Source organism: Boleophthalmus pectinirostris, unplaced genomic scaffold (genome assembly GCF_026225935.1).
Source record: "Boleophthalmus pectinirostris isolate CB_2022bp ecotype Guang Dong unplaced genomic scaffold, ASM2622593v1 HiC_scaffold_12, whole genome shotgun sequence".
NCBI lineage: Eukaryota > Metazoa > Chordata > Actinopteri > Gobiiformes > Gobiidae > Boleophthalmus > Boleophthalmus pectinirostris.
The window spans coordinates 2,852,825-2,869,623 of record NW_026571018.1 but is presented as its reverse complement, the minus strand read 5'-3'; the positions used below and the strand labels follow the sequence as shown (position 1 = coordinate 2,869,623).

General features: G+C 39.6%; 1 protein-coding gene across 6 annotated transcripts; it reads left to right on the top strand.

Annotated features, from left to right (window-relative positions):
* Positions 1-4,144: 4,144 nt before the first annotated feature.
* Positions 4,145-15,616, top strand: LOC110175015 (claudin-14-like). Of its 6 annotated transcripts, none has more exons than XM_055148403.1 (5): positions 4,145-4,220; positions 6,544-6,622; positions 7,523-7,669; positions 7,879-8,312; positions 14,755-15,616. In XM_055148403.1, the coding sequence occupies exon 5, from the start codon at positions 14,763-14,765 to the stop codon at positions 15,582-15,584; it is 822 nt and encodes a 273-aa protein (XP_055004378.1). In that variant the 5' UTR covers positions 4,145-4,220; positions 6,544-6,622; positions 7,523-7,669; positions 7,879-8,312; positions 14,755-14,762; the 3' UTR covers positions 15,585-15,616. The 6 variants fall into 6 exon arrangements, with proteins under 6 accessions (XP_055004378.1, XP_020796792.1, XP_020796790.1 ...); XM_055148405.1 differs by lacking the exon at positions 4,145-4,220 and adding an exon at positions 4,250-4,268 and having other exon boundaries at positions 7,523-7,656; XM_055148404.1 differs by lacking the exon at positions 4,145-4,220 and adding an exon at positions 4,250-4,268.
* Positions 15,617-16,799: the final 1,183 nt, after the last annotated feature.

Sequence of the window (16,799 nt, the reverse complement as noted above, 5' to 3'; positions counted from 1 at the left end):
CGACAACACAACACCGACGTTTTCAGATTTCTCCACTCTGGAACCCATTTTCAAAAAACTCAGTTTTTGCCCACCCAAAACGCCGGCTCCGTGTGGACGAAAGACCAAAACGAAATACAAACTTCACCTTTTTGATCAAAAAACTTTGTCGTGTTTACACCACCTGAGACTGTGGACATGAGTCTTCAGTGACAGAAGTTCACCCTGAAGGAGGCAGAAGGTCACACCTCAGAATAAAAGTGAAGTGTGAAGAGTCACACGGAGCAGAGGTCAGAGTCCGGACGAGAACTGGACTCTCGGGAAAAGACAGAACTAACAATTTACAATCAGCAACAATCACCAACATGTAATGACTACAAGAGTTATAATTTTACATTTTATGAAAGCTTTTTAAACTTTAAACATCCACGTTATGAATAATAGTTTGCTGGTAGCTGACCAGCCTCCTCTGCGATGACTCTGAACTCTTGAAATTAGATTTTTTTAAACATCTGTGGGTATAAATGAATGGAAAATGTACTTCTGTAATCAGAGTGAGTGGTCATGTTGAGCTCCGTATCTCGTGACCTCAGGTTCAAGTCCAGTTGGTTTGTTTCTGACCAACAAAGAGCCTCTGTGCAGAGTGAAACCCACAGCAGCAGTGTTCTCACAGCAGTTACAGCTGCATGTGGAGCTGAGTCGCCTGTGGAGGGAAACAGAGCTGCAGGTCTGAGGCTGAACTCAACCTGTGACAAATCTGACTCAAATCAGCACTCACACAGACTGATCCTGGTCCTCAAACTGTCCACCCTCCAAAAACATCATAATGTAAACAAATAGTTTCATTTAAATGTTTTTTTTATATGAACTCTTCACATTAAAAAGCTCATATTATTCTACGTTTGGATGATTTCAGACCTGGAATTGTTGATATCTACTGAACTAAAAGTAAAAGGAGCTGTTCACTTGAAAACTGCTGCTTCATGAACACTGTTGAGTAAGTGACTTCAAAACTGTAATGTGTATTTCTTTACTTGTTACTGTCATTTCAGAGTAATTTGTTACATTACAATATTACTGTATTTAAAATGTAAAAGATTACACAAATATCACAGCACTTTAACTCTTAACGAAATAACTGAATGAAGATGCCGAACTTTTGCGCCGTATATGGACTGAACCAGGACTAAACCAGATCTAAACCGAGGACTAATCAGGACTAAACCAGGACTAATCCAGGTCTAAACCAGAACTAAACCAGGGCTAAACCAGGACTAAACCAGAACTAAACCAGGGCTAAACCAGGACTAAACCAGAACTAAACCAGGGCTAAACCAGGACTAAACCAGAACTAAACCAGGGCTAAACCAGGACTAAACCAGAACTAAACCAGGGCTAAACCAGGACTGAACCAGGTCTAAACCAGGACTGAGTCAGATCTAAACCAGGTCTAAACCAGAACTAAACCAGAACTAAACCAGGTCTAAACCAGAACTAAACCAGAACTAAACCAGGTCTAAACCAGGACTAAACCAGGTCTAAACCAGGACTGAGTCAGATCTAAACCAGGTCTAAACCAGAACTAAACCAGGACTAAACCAGGTCTAAACCAGGACTGAGTCAGATCTAAACCAGGTCTAAACCAGAACTAAACCAGGACTAAACCAGAACTAAACCAGAACTAAACCAGGTCTAAACCAGGACTAAACCAGGTCTAAACCAGAACTAAACCAGGACTGAACCAGGTCTAACCCAGGACTGAGTCAGGTCTAAACCAGGTCTAAACCAGGTCTAAACCAGAACTAAACCAGGACTAAACCAGGACTGAAACCAGGTCTAACCCAGGACTGAGTCAGGACTAAACCAGATCTAAACCAGAACTGAACCAGGTCTAAACCAGGTCTAAACCAGAACTGAACCAGGTCTAAACCAGGTCTAAACCAGAACTGAACCAGGACTAAACCAACACTAGGAATCTAGTTCTGTCCCTGAGTGATCCCTGAGTCCGTGGAGCAGTGTTTTCTCAAAGTTCGATCGGGCGTCGGCTGCTCTTCGCCTCGTGGAGCGTGGAGTTCTGTGCCGGTCACTCAACTTTCTTCACGAGTGCACCTCTGGGTCCGTCCCGACACTCGGAACTGCTGCTGATATCGCTGTGATTTTAGTGAATTTGTATGAAGAAAAATGAAAAACCCACCACTTCAATCCAGGTTAAAAAAGCTTTATGACACGTTACTCACATTTGTACACAGTAAAATACATTTTTTTCCCCTGTAAATCCACATTACTGCGTTACAACAAAATTCCAACACATTACAGTAATTTGTTACTTTTATAACTTGTTACTCCCAACACTGTTCATGACATCACAAGGTGGAACAGAGTATTTAGAGCTTTGGAGATGTAGACAGACTCATGATAAAGAAGTTACTCAAACATGTGTGAGTGAAACAAAACACAAGTTCAGGTCTGTTTGTGATGAGGAAACATTAGAACAAGAGTCCATTTTGCGTAACCTTAAGTCCTTTAAAACCACCAATTAAGTCTGTCACAATTACACATTTTGAAGCAACTTTACCAGTTTCATAGTTTTATTCCAAGATACCTGACACTGTCTACAGAAATCTTATATTACTTCAGATGCCCTTCCAAATACTGTAGATTTGTCGGGAATGTTTCACAGTGTGGCATTAAAACTTTTCCATCTTCACAGAAACCAAGTTACAGGTCACTTGGTCTGGGCAGAATGTTTGTTTTTCTTGGTATTGAGCTTTAAAACCACCTGTGATTGAATAAATGTACAGTAGAAATGTTTAACGTCACAACTGGTCTTGGTTTAGTCCTGGTTTAGACCTGGTTTAGACCTGGTTTAGACCTGGTTTAGTCCTGGTTTAGACCTAGTTTAGTCCTGGTTTAGTGCTGGTTTTAGACCTGTTTTAGACCTAGTTTAGTCCTGGTTTAGTGCTGGTTTTAGACCTGTTTTAGACCTGATTTAGACCTGGTTTAGTGCTGGTTTTAGACCTGGTTTAGTCCTGGTTTCATGCTGGTTTTAGACCTGGTTTAGTGCTGGTTTTAGACCTGGTTTAGACCTGCTTTAGTCCTGGTTTAGACCTGGTTTAGTGCTGGTTTTAGACCTGGTTTAGACCTGCTTTAGTCCTGGTTTAGACCTGGTTTAGTGCTGGTTTTAGACCTGCTTTAGTCCTGGTTTAGACCTGGTTTAGTGCTGGTTTTAGACCTGGTTTAGTCCTGGTTTCGTGCTGGTTTAGTCCTGGTTTAGACCTGGTTTAGTGCTGGTTTCGTGCTGGTTTAGTCCTGGTTTAGACCTGGTTTAGTGCTGGTTTCGTGCTGGTTTAGTCCTGGTTTAGTCCTGGTTTAGTCCTGGTTTCGTGCTGGTTTAGTCCTGGTTTAGACCTGGTTTAGACCTGGTTTAGACCTGGTTTAGTCCTGGTCTTAGACCTGGTTTATACCTGGTTTAGAAGTTCACATTTTAAAACCATCCAGAAGAATTAACAAAAAGATTGAAATCTGAACTGACAGACAAACAGAAGAATCACACTTGGTCTAGTCCCGTTTCAGTCCTGGTTTAGTTTTTGTTTAGTCCAGGTTTAGTCCTGGTTCAGTCCTGGTTCAGTCTTGGTTCAGTCCTCGTTTTAGTTTTGGTGTAATCTTGATTTAATTCTGGTCTAGTCCTGATTCAGTTCTGATCTGGTCTTAGTTCAGTCGGGTTCTAGTCCTGGTCTGGTCATGGTCTCATCTTGTTTCAGTCCTGGTTTTGTCCTGATTCAGTTCTGACCAAACCGGACCAAGTTACAGGTCAGATCTGTGGAGAGGCGACCCCACTCACAGTCAGAATGTTTGTTTTTGAGGTGTTTTTGAGCTTTAAAACCAAATGTAATTGCATAAATGTAAAGTAGAGCTGTTTAAAGTCACACTGCGGAACATTCCAGGTAGCGCAATGACGTATCCATAGAAACAAGCAGGTGACGGAGCCTCCACGAGAAAAATGACTCAGTGCAGCTTTAATATGACGTAACAGTTTGGGAATTTTCAGAGAGACTAATCTGTTCTGCGCTCGTGGACATTGGACCAATTGTTGAATCATGAGAGAGAAAAAAAACAGATAATCGTATTAAAAGTGATTAGCACAGTTCAAACTCACATTCAGACGCAGGAGCGAGAAGCGGACGCATGGCTCTTTTTTACTGGAAAATCACCTCCGTTTCCATGGATACGCCCGCCACCCGGTGAGTGCTTTTGTTTGGTCATCAACACCGTGAAGTTGAACGTCAGAAGTGAGGAAATATTTTTTAAAATGCTTTATTTCTCTCAACAGAAAGTGTTATTAGACTGTGTGGCAGCATCGATAGTGTAGACGCATCAAGAATCTCTTCCGGTCACTGTGCAATTCATACTGGGAAGGATTTTCCAAAAAAGTGAGCATCCCGATGTTTTCCCAGTGGGATGTGTCTGTTGTCAAAGTCGATCTTTTCAAGTCTTTTGAACCATATCACTTTTGTTTCTGGTTCTGATATTGTCATATTTTAGTTTTGGGATTCGGACATCGTAATTGTGTGGTTGTTGGATCCAAACAGCGGAAAACGACTCGAGAAATGTGTTTGTGAACTCCATAAATGCAAAAGTGAATCAGATGTGTGTGACTCAAACCTCCGTTCAAACTGTTTCTCTTCCCAACGGAATTGAAAACTAGTGAAAGGTGAAGGTGATGGGCAGGACTTGATCCACAGGAAGAACCAAAAAGGAAACATTTGTCTGACTAAGAAATCATCCTGAGTTTACAGAGAACATTTTGTATGTGGAGCAACAACAAAACAAAATCCCGTTTGTTAAGTGAGAGGAGCAGAAGACAAACAGACTGAGCTGCACTTTCTTGTTCTTGTGGTTTTACAGCAACATCACGTCTTGGTCTCTTTGCAGTGGAAGGTGTTTCTTGGTGAACAGCTGGAGCCTTTCACTTTGGTGTTGACTTTTTAAATTACCAAGATTGAGCGAAAGATCTGGATTTTGTTTTGTTGTTGCTCCACATACAAAATGTTCTCTGTAAACTCGGGATGATTTCTTAGTCAGACAAATGTTTCCTTTTTGGTTCTTCCTGTGGATCAGTCCTGCCCATCACCTTCACCTTTCACTATTTTTCAATTCCGTTGGGAAGAGAAACAGTTTGAACGGAGGTTTGAGTCACACACATCTGATTCACTTTTGCATTTATGAAGTTCACAAACACATTTCTCGAGTCGTTTTCTGCTGTTAGGATCCAACAACCACACAATTACGATGTCCAAATCCCAAAACTAAAATATGACAATATCAGAAACCAGAAACAAAAGTGAAATGGTTCAAAAGACTTGAAAAGATCGACTTTGACAACAGACACATCCCACTGGGAAAACAAACATGGAGGTTTGATGCTCACTTTTTTGGAAAATCCTTCCCAGTATGAATTGCACAATGACTGGAAGTCCGAGATTCGTGATGCATGTATTATGCTGTAAACTTGAAAACTTCCACTTCATGACGTCACAAGGTGGAATAGAGCGTTTTGAGCTTTGGAGAGAAGACAGACTAATGATAAAGAATTTCTCAGACATATGTGAATAAAACAAAACACAACTCCAGGTCTGATTTTGACGAGGAAACAACATTTAAATTGACGTAATCAATTCTGTTGGTAACACTTTATAATAACTACACCTTATTTAGCCTTAATAAAGCATGAACAAAGACTTAATTAATAATGATTCACGCTTAGTAACTACTTAATTATTACCTGAATTAGCACTTAACTTGCACTTAATTCACCTGTGCTGTAAATAGTTACTCATAAGTATTTCTTACTTAATTACTCATGAACTAACCATTGTGTGTGCATTTGTAAATGTATATTTAAGTACAAATTTGAGCATTTATTAATGATTATTAAGCCATGAGAGAATGATTTACTAATAATGAATTATTGTTTCTCTGGAATTTGACCAAACTTAACAAATGCTTAATAAAACATAATTAATCTTCACTTTAGAAAAGCTCTCAGAAAGACTTAACGAACAGATAACAGCCGCCTGAATGATCATTGCATTGCATTATTAGTAAATCATTCTCTCATAGTTTACTAATCATTAATAAATGCTCAAATGTGAACTTAAATATGCATTTGTAAACATGCAAATGGTTAGTTCATGAGTAATTAAGAAGTATTGAGTTACTATTTACAGCACAGGTGAATAAAGTGCAAGTTAAGTGCTAATTCAGGTAGTAATTAAGTAGTTACTAAGCGTGAATCATTATTAATTAAGTCTTTGTTCATGCTTTATTAAGGCTAAATAAGGTGTAGTGATAATAAAGTGTTACCATTCAGTTTAATACCTGACTTTTAATCACACAAAATTCTCATAAATGAACAGTTTGGATGAATAAAAGAAACAGCATCAGTTAAAAATATTGACTCTTTAATGTCAAGTGTGTAAAAGTAGTAAAAGTCCATTTATAGAGCTGCTGACAGGAGATTGCTGTTTATTCCAGTGTAATTATTGTTTTGTGGCTCTGACTCAGACTCGACAGAGTTTGGACTAAACCTGTAATGACCCCCTCGGCTCGGCTTCAGAAGGTGCCACAAGGCCACGACACTCTGGTGATTCTCCTAATATTTTTGTCTTAATCTGCTTTATGTTTTTATATTCTGTATCTGTATCAAAACCAGCAAAACTGAAGCTTTATTACACCTTCAACTCTGCACCAAATACTTTTACTTTTTACTCTTTAAGTACATTTTAGTCGTGTACTTTAGTGCTTTTACATAAGTTTGTTTTTTTCATGTGATACTTTTACTTGAGTATTTATTTATTTATTTATTTTTGCTCTAGTATCTTACTAGATGTACTTTTACTTCAGTACGGTTGATTTTTTTCTTATTTTTACTTGAGGTTTAGTCCTGGTTCTGTCCTGGTTTAGACCTGGTTCAGTCCTAGTTAAATTCTGGTTCAGTCCTGGTTTAGTCCTGGTTTAGACCTGGTTCAGTCCTAGTTCGGTCCTGGTTCAGTCCTGGTTCAGTCCTGGTTCAGTCCTGGTTCAGTCCTGGTTTAGACCTGGTTCAGTCCTAGTTAAACCCTGGTTTAGTCCTGGTTTAGATCTCAAACTCTGCGCGAAATACTTTTACTTTTACTACTACTCTTTGTTTTGCTTTTACTTGCTTTTAAGTAAATAGTTTTTTTTCAAGTGATACTTTTACTTTTTGCTCTGGTGTCTGTACTTTTACTTAAGTATCAAAATGGAGTACCATATTTTTAAGACTAGAAGTCGCACCAGCCAAAAAATGCATAACGAAGAAGAAAAAACATATAAGTTGCAATTTTTGGGTGGAAATTTATTTTATAAAAATCTAAATATCATCAAAATTATTATTATTATTTACAGACACAAATATTATTCGATCCTTAGTTTACAAGAAAAACTGGATACAAAAAAAAAAAAAAAGTACTCAAATTGGTCCGTAAAGTTCATTAAAAAGCGTGGAATTTCTTTGGTTTTTCAGAGCGCAGGTGTAACGCCGTGATTCTAGTGAAGCTGTACGGAGTTTAAAAACGCAGTGGAGCACTTTCTGTATGACCACATGACATCACAAGGTGGAACAGACCATTTGGGAGAAGTCTGAGAGAAGAACTCGGCGTAAATCTGCAGGGTTTGTGTGTTAAACGTGTGAATGAAACCAAACCTGGTTTGTTTGTGACGAGAAAACATTATAACAGATCAAAAAATAGCGAAACATGAACTTTTTAACAACAAAAACAAAAAATAATCTGTCTGTAATTTGTCGATAACGAACTGTAAACCTGAGAACTGTTTGTAAAATCTGAAATGTGACTTGCGTTTTATCGATTTTCTCTTCAGGGCCTGCTCACTGATCTGACCCCGCTGCCTCCTCGCTGTGTTTTGTGAAGAGGCAAAGGTCTGTGTTTTTGGCTCGTCCGACAATGATTAACGACGGCAAAATAAAGGCGAGTTTGAATCCGGATCCCAGATAAGAAGAAGATCAGGCTCCCCGTCGCGCTCGGAGAATATCGAGAGTCTAAAATATAGGCCTGGTCGGGAAGCGGCAAAGTGGTGATTTGCCATAAGCTGAGGGAGTGGAACGGACTTACCAAAAGTGCAACCCGACGCGAACCTGGCATTTTCCAACGATGTGGATAACGGAGTGAGGACGGAGGAGGAGGAGGAGGAATTCCGATTTTTCTTTTTGGGAAACGTCTGAAAAAGAAGAAGAAGAAGCAACTGTTCGGCAAAAAACGACAACGAGACGAGACGAGAACCTGCTGGAATCTGAGGTAAGTTTGCTCTAGATTTGTATTTTTTTTTTAGATTATAGATGTTATTGCTTCTTCTGGAATGTCTCACAGTATGGCATTAAAGCCTTCTATCTTCACGGAGACCAAACCGGACCAAGTTACAGGTCAGATCTGAGGAGAGGCGACGCCGTTCACAGTCAGAATGTTGTTTTTCTAGGTATTTTTGAGCGATAAAATCAGCTTTTGTAATTGAAGAAATCTAAAGTAGAGAAGTTTAATGCCACACTGCGGAACATTCCAGGCAGAGCAATGACGTATCCATAGAAACAAGCAGGTTATGGACCCTCTACACGAAAATTTACACAAAACAGCTTTAATATGACGTAACAATTTGGGAATTTTCAGAGAGAATTGTACCTGATTCAGGGTGAAATGTTGTGATTTTGATAAAGAATTTTGCAGATTTTAAATGTAAAGTAGAGCTGTTTAATGTCACACTGTGGAACATTCCAGGCAGAGTAACAGCATCTCCATAGAAACAACCAGTTGACAGACCCCAGAACAAGAAAAATTACACAGTGCAGCTTTAATATGACGTAACAATTTGGGAATTTTCAGACAAATTTCGGTGTTTTACTTTAATTAAAAGTACAAATATTTCAGATTTTAGATTACTCAAGTAAAAGTATTGCATAAAAAAAAAAAAAAAAAGTAAATTGATTGAAGTATCGGTTTAAGAATTTACTTTAAGAGTAAAAAATTTAAGTATTTAGAACAATTAAAGGATGAAACGTGATTTTTATAAATAATTTAGCCGATTTTAAATGTAAAATAAAGCTGTTTAATGTCACACTGCGGAACATTCTATGCATCTCCATAGAAACAAACAAGTGACAGACCCCCAACCAGAAAATTTACACAAAACAGCTTTAATATGACGTAACAATTTGGGAGTTTTCAGAGAGAATTGTTCCTAAATAACTAATTTTGTTCTCTACATCACTTTACTTTAATTAAAAGTACAGACACTGTGAGTACCTGTTTTAAAATGTACTTTAAGAGTAAAAGTATTTATTTATTATTATTTATTAAGTAAGAAATGTACAATCTTTTACAACGGAACATAAAACATCAGTGAAATCATCATCATAACAAAAATAACAACAGGAAAATGTGCCCAAAAAGGAAGAAAAAAAACTCATTTAATCTCACCTCTCTCTTCTAATCTAACACAGTGAGCTTTTTTTTTTTTTTTTTCATTTTTTAGACAAAGTAAAAGTATTTAAAACAATTAAACGATGAAATGTAGTGATTTTGATAAAGAATTTAGCTCATTTTAAGAATTTTCTAGCTGTTTTTGTGGGTTTTGTTTGCTCAAAGTTGGGACGGAGACTCAAATTTAAAAAGTAAACGCTGTAAAATTGATTAAAAAGTAAAGTACAGATACCTAAATTAAATTAAATTGTACTTTTGTTGCCTTCCATCATTGTCCATAATATTGAAAACAGATGGAGAAGCTTAAACGAACACAGTTTAAATGTAGATTTTTGTTGTAATACAGTGAGTTTTTGGGTCTGTTCACTGAGAGAAATGATCTGGTTTAACATTTTTGAATTTACTTTTTGGATATTTCCTGGTAAAGTGCGCAGTAATAAGAAATAAAAATAAAATCACGAAGGAAAAGAATCTGACGGACCCTTCACCAGAAAAGTTACACAATGCACCTTTGGGTAAAAAGAACCAAATCATATGACGCTTTACAGTTGATGAAAATGTTGGTCTCCGTTTCCATGACGATTAAGTAATAAATGAAAACTGTTCATCTGAATCTCTAAGAAAACCGAATCCGTGTGTCATTTGTTCATTTGTTTTTCAAAATAAAACCAAAAATAAGAAAATGAAAAAAACAAACATTTTCTTCATCATTTGTCTCCAAAACCAAAATGAAAAAACAGATAATGATTTGGTTTTTCATTTCCCGTTTGAAATTTTCCAATTTACGTGACTTGAATTGCGATGCCGGACTGAACCAGGACTAAACCATTTTTCAGTCCTGGTCTAGTCCCAGTCTGGTCCCTGGTCTGATCGTGGTCTCGGTCCCAGTCTCAGTCCCAGTCTCAGTCCTGGTCCTGTTCCCAGTCTCAATCCTGGTCTCAATCCTGGTCTCAGTCCCGGTCCTGGTCCCAGACTCAGTCCTTGTCTGGTCCCGTTCTAAGTCCTGGTCTCAGTCCCGGTCTCAGTCCTGGTCTGGTCCCGTTCTCAGTCCCAGTCTCAGTCCTGGACCTATTCCTGTTCTCAGTTCTGGTCTCAGTCTCAGTCCTGGTCTCAGACTCAGTCCTTGTTTGGTCCCGGTCTGGTCCCGGTCAGGTCCCGATCTCAGTCCCAGTCTCAATCCTGGTCTCAGTCCTGGTCTCAGTCCCGGTCCTGGTCCCAGACTCAGTCCTTGTCTAGTCCCGTTCTCAGTCCCAGTCTCAGTCCTGGACCTATTCCTGGTCTCAATCCTGGTCTCAGTCCCGGTCTGGTCCTGGTCAGGTCCTGATCTCAGTCTGGTCCCAGTCTGGTCCCCGGACTGGTCCTGGCCTCAGTCCTGGTCTCAGTCCAGGTCTCAGTCCAGGTCTCAGTCCAGGTCTCAGTCCCAGTCTCAGTCCTTGTCTGGTCCCGGTCTTGGTCTTAGTCCCGGTCTGGTCAGTTATCCATTTTTTCATTTTGGTTTTGGAGACAAATAATGAAGAAAATTGTTGTTTTTTCATTTTCTTATTTTTGGTTTTATTTTGAAAAACAAATGACTGGACGACACACGGATTAAACCGCACTTTCTTTTTGTTTGTAGAAATAATCTTGGTTGAGGTTTTTGGGGCGTTAATGTTGAAAAAGTTCAGATTTGTGAGTGAATCAGGCCCACGAGTCACGACCGTCCAAAACCAACACCACCCATGACACAATGACCTATTTGTGTAACGCAGCTCAAACAGGACGCGGCTCAAACACAAGAGTGACTCAGAAAATTTTAAAATAAAAATCACAATAGTCCAGATCATTTCCTCAGAGTAAAATGACAGACCTCGAGCACTTGTAATCCTGCACTGATTTCAGGGTATTTACTTAATTTATGGTCATTACCTGAAAGTAAAATCCACTTCCACTCTCTCTCTGTTATCTTTTCTAATTTTTGTCATCACACAATCAAAATAACAATTTGCACTCAGACCTGAGACGAGTTAAAGCTGCACTGTGTAACTTTTTGGTTGGGAGTCCGTCACCTGCTACGTTTATTTAATCACAGGTGTTTTTACAGCTCAAAAATGCCTAGAAAAACAAACATTCTGACTGTGAGCGGGGTCGCCTCTCCACAGATCTGACCTGTAACTTGGTCTGGTTTTGGTGAAGATAGAAAGAAAGGTTTAATGTTGTAATGTGGAACATTCAAGATAAAAACAATTAACATCTTCACAGAGAAAAGCGTTTGACAGACCCATCACCAGAAAAGGTATGATCTACTATGAGATAATATACAGATATAATGTATAGATACGAGTCACAGAATGAACCATGTTTTTTGATCAATTTTTTGATGTAAGGTCACCAGTAATCGCCCGCTCTTTATTTATTTAGTAAATTTAGTTTTTTAAGAACTTTATTGCCAAAAGTACAAAATAACTGGCAATTTACTTTGGAACAAACAATAACAAGTGTCGAGATAATTAAATACAGTAGTCAGGTGAGGTATACTCATTTAAAAACAAAAAACAAAACATAAAAAAAGCTCAGTCAAATAAAGATGGTACATGTGGCCATCGCATTGAACAATCGGTGGTGGGACTGACTTGAGCCAGTTCAGGGTCACTGTTTTTCTTGCCACTATTAGAAGTACATGTAAAATGTACTGTTGGTCCTCAGTGAGTGAGTTGGGATATAAGTCAAGCAGAAATAGAAGAGGAATATCTGATCTAATTATATCTTCACTCTTCTTTTTGATACATTCCCAAAATGTTCTTATCTTCAGGCAATCTCAAAAGACATGGGTGTGGTCTCCACCCATACCACATTCTCTCTCATTCTCTTTTTGTTTTCCAATCGAACTCTCTCCAGTTGGAGGCTTGTTTTAAGTCCAAAAACCACATTAATAACACACACACATTATATCTATATCTATCTATCTATCTATCTATCTATATCTATATCTATATATCTATATATATATAGATATAGATATAGATATATATATATAGATATAGATATATATAGATAGATAGATAGATAGATCTTGTGGTCATTAGTTAACACATAGCTGATTTGCCTTGAGCATTCAAACTTTTATTTTAAGTTAATTAAAATTTTTTTTTGGAAAGTCTATGACAGAGGTGCTCAATACATCGATCCCGATCTACCAGTCGATCGCCAAGGTCGTGTGGGTAGATCGCCGTGTCTCGTCTCGGACTCGTGTTTGGACTCGGTCTTGTCTCTCACTCGAGGTCTGACACTCAACAAGTGTGATCATATTTCATTCCGGCCGCTGCTGTTGGTAATAAACTTGTAGCGGGTGCAGGAGCGTGTGGGGCGTCTCAGTGCAGCCTGTGCGCTCATTTGAAACCCGCGGAGACTCTACGGCACATCACAAACACACACGCTCCCTATGCACGGCTCGTCTGCGACAGCGTGTGCCCTCGTGTACCAGCGTGCATCACAGGGCAGGTTCAACTTCCTAAACATCCTACCTGTCCATCTGCCTCACGTCAGCACGCCGCCCCTCGCCTTTTCACGCTCTCGCTCCTTCCTGCGTACAGCGAACACAAGCCCCTCCCACAGTGCGGCTGATTAGAAGAGCAAGACCAAACGTGAAGCAAAAACCAGTCTAAATTTGTGTTCCAGTGTTGGCACAAAGCAGGTCTACAGCATAGAGCGGATCTACAGAACAGACCTACTGCCACATTTGGCTGAAGTTTGTCTAACAAAAGTGACAAATGCATCTGTGTTTGTCACGATGTGTGTTTGGTTTGGTAAATGTGCAGAGGCTGGTAAATATCACTGCAAAACCAGAAAAGAATGTAACTCCAGTTTGGAACTTTAAAAAACAGGTTTAAAAATCTTCCTTCACTTTTTTCACAGTTTTGTGTAAAGTGCCAGAGGAAGTTCTCTTAAAGAAGAGGTTCTCAAACTGTGGGTGAGGGTCCAAAAAAGGGGCACAGAGTGTTTCAGTGCAGTTTGCTTGGCTTTGTATTAGGTCGATCTTTATGACTTGGTCATTTTGTAAGTAGCTCACATGATGAAAAAGTGTGAACACCCCTGGTCTATGGGGAAAATTTATGAGATATTTACTTCTGGACCTGGAGCTGGTCCCTGTTGAACTCCATACAGACAAATAACAGATGAGTCCTGGGCTGGTTCATTCAGAACTTTTCAGTACGATACACATCTCGATACATTGCACTTTTGATTCAATATGACAGATTTCAAATCAATTTGATATGGTTCAATAAAAAATGATGGCTAAATCATGGCTGTGATACTAAAAGATTTCTTTTGCAAAGTTCAGGGGAGTGAAAGAAGCCATTTTTGTTAAGAAAAAGAATCCTTCTTTAAAGGATGGAGGACTCAGACACCATCTATCTCCTATTTACAACTCCATCCTAAATCAAAACAAACAAGAGAACAACAGGTGTAGTCAGGTCAGGTCCAGAGGTGTGGAAGCTCCATTATGGCCATGAACAGTTCTGTTAATTAGACCCCCACACCCTGTACAGGTCAACAGGCCCAACGAACTAACACAAACTGTAAACAAGTGTGTGTGTTAGTTTCAGAGTAGTTTCAGTGTAGTTAGCTCCTCCTGCAGACAGATATAAGGAAGTGTCCACCAGTGTCTGACCAGAACTGAAGAAGCAGCTTGGATGAGCTGAGAAACATCTTCAACCAAACTCACTTTTGTCCAGTCGACAAACTGAATTTTCTCCTCTCCAAAGTTCATTTAAATCATCAGAACAGTGAAAATGTCAAATGTGTTGCATAAACGAGTTTCCTTCCTGTGAACAAACAAAAAAACTGTAACTGCAACAAAATAATTTAGCAAAATATACAAAAAAATACTTGGTGATATACAGTATCATCACATTAAACAATATGATATATCGATATTTTGATACATGATACCGACGTTTTTATTTCACTATTTTGTCCATAAATCAGCTCCTATTTCTAATATAGAACCTGGCTCCAAATTCACTCCTTTAACTACAAGCCTCGGTGTTAAATTGCAATATGATTTCCAAAAAGCATTTGCTCACTGATCCGAAAGTTGGCGGTTTGAATCTTGCTCTCAACATCAAACGATCATTGGTTGAGCGATCAGATCCACTGACACGCTGATGTATGAATGTGTGAGTGTTTCCTTGTTGTAAAAATTTGAGCCTTGAAGGTGGAAAAGTTCCTGTATAAAAATGTGACCAAAACAGTCAAACTTAAACTAATCTCTCGTTTTTTTCCGCAGCTGCAGCGATGGCGTCCATGGCCCTGGAGCTGATGGGGTTCTTCTTGGGTTTGTTGGGGACCGTGGGGACGATGGTGGCCACAGTCCTTCCGTACTGGCAGATCTCCGCTCACATCGGACCCAACATCGTGACGGCCGTGGCCAACATGCGCGGCCTCTGGATGGAGTGTGTTTACCAGAGCACCGGGGCCTTCCAGTGCGAAACGTACAACTCCATGCTGGCTCTCCCCGCCGACCTGCAGGCCTCGCGGGCGCTCATGGTCATCGCTCTGGTGCTCTCCGTACTCGCCATCGCGATATCGTCCGTGGGGATGCAGTGCACGGTTTGTTTGGACGGATCTGGAGCGGTGAAAAGTCGCGTCGCTGGGACAGGAGGCGGTCTGTTCTTAGCGTCGGGATTTTTAGCGCTGATTCCCGTAGCGTGGACGACTCACGAAGTCGTGCAAACGTTTTACCAACACAACGTGCCGCAAAGTATGAAATTTGAGATCGGGGAGTGCCTTTACGTCGGCTTGGCTTCGGCGTTGGTTACGATGCTCGGCGGCGGTTTGCTGGCGGCGTCTTGCTGCGAAGAGCAAAACGGACGAGGAAGAAGGAACGGCCCGGGGTATCCTTATCCCGTAGGGGGCGCCATGACGGGAACGGGGACCAGAATGACTTCACAAACGTACAGAAATCCAACTTCACAGCCGGGAGGACTGAACCCGAGCGGCCGAGGGCAGACGCTGCAGGCGCTGGTGAGGAGCGCCAGCGAAAGCTCCCAGTCGACCAATCAGAACGCACCACGGAACAAGAAGAACACGGGGTATGACATCACCGGGTACGTTTGAGACCAGGACGTCGTGCCATTTCTGTTTCCTCACTTTGTCCCAGTTTTTTATTTTGAAAATCTGGTCACCATAGACCAGGGGTGTCAAACATACGGCCCGGGGGCCAGATCCGGCCCTCCAAGACCTTTAATCTGGCCCTCGGCTGATTTTCTACTGAAATATTTGAATTATATTTTCTATTAAAATCTTGTTAATTTTCTGTGGTGTTTATCACAGCAGCGTCTCCAGCGTCTCTGTACGTGGCCCCTCCCACCAGAGCAGCACAAATGAAGACTTGTCTGTTTCCAAAGATGGAAAATCTAGATGGACCCCGCGTATCATTCGTTCTTTGTTTTTCAAAATAAAACCAAAAATAAGAAGATGAAAAAACAACTATTTTCTTCATTATTTGTCCCCAAAACCAAAATGAAAAAACAGATAATGATTTGTTTTTTTCAGTTTTTGATTTTGTGTTTAAATGAAAAATGGAAAAAACAGATAATGACCATTTCCCATTTCCGTGATTTAAACTGTGATGCCGGACTGAACCAGGACAGAACTGGTCTCAGTCCTGGTCTCAGTCCTGGTCTAAGCCCCATCTGGTCCCAGTCTCAGTCCCGGTTTAGTCCTGGTTCAGTCCGGCATCACAGTTTCAGTCATGGAAACGGGAAACAGTCGTTATCTGTTTTTTCATTTTGGTTTTGGAGACAAATAATGACGAAAATATTTTTTTCATTTTCTTATTTTTCATTTTATTGTGAAAAATGAATAAACAAATTATACACAGATTGCGATCAAATATGAATTTGTTTTCAAAGTTGGTGTATTTTTCTCGTGGACTTGTTTGTCAAAAAATTTTCACTATCGTTTTATTTTTACAAATCAAAGTTCATAAAATAAACAGAACGTGTTTGTTTTAATCACAGAATCGTGTTTATTTCTGCATCTTTTGTTTGACTGTGTGTTTTTGTAGACTTTTATATTCAAAGAGCGTTTTGACATTCGACAAAAATCTTCTAAACTTTTGCACCTCAGCAGTTTTTGTCGTTTGTCTCAGTTTTGTTTTGTACTGTTTTTGTTTCAAGGATTCTTTCTTTTGTTTTTTGAGTTTACACAGTTTGAGTTTTTGAGTCGTTTTAATTTGTTTTCACAGAGTTTAAGATGTTCTTGATGATGAGTTTAATAATAAGCACAGTTTAAACACAATGTAAGTCTGATGTGTTTTTAAATAAATGT

Excerpts from the sequence above, each read along its gene's own strand:
- LOC110175015 (XM_055148403.1), top strand. The coding sequence starts at position 14,763 with ATGGCGTCCATGGCCCTGGAGCTGATGGGGTTCTTCTTGGGTTTGTTG.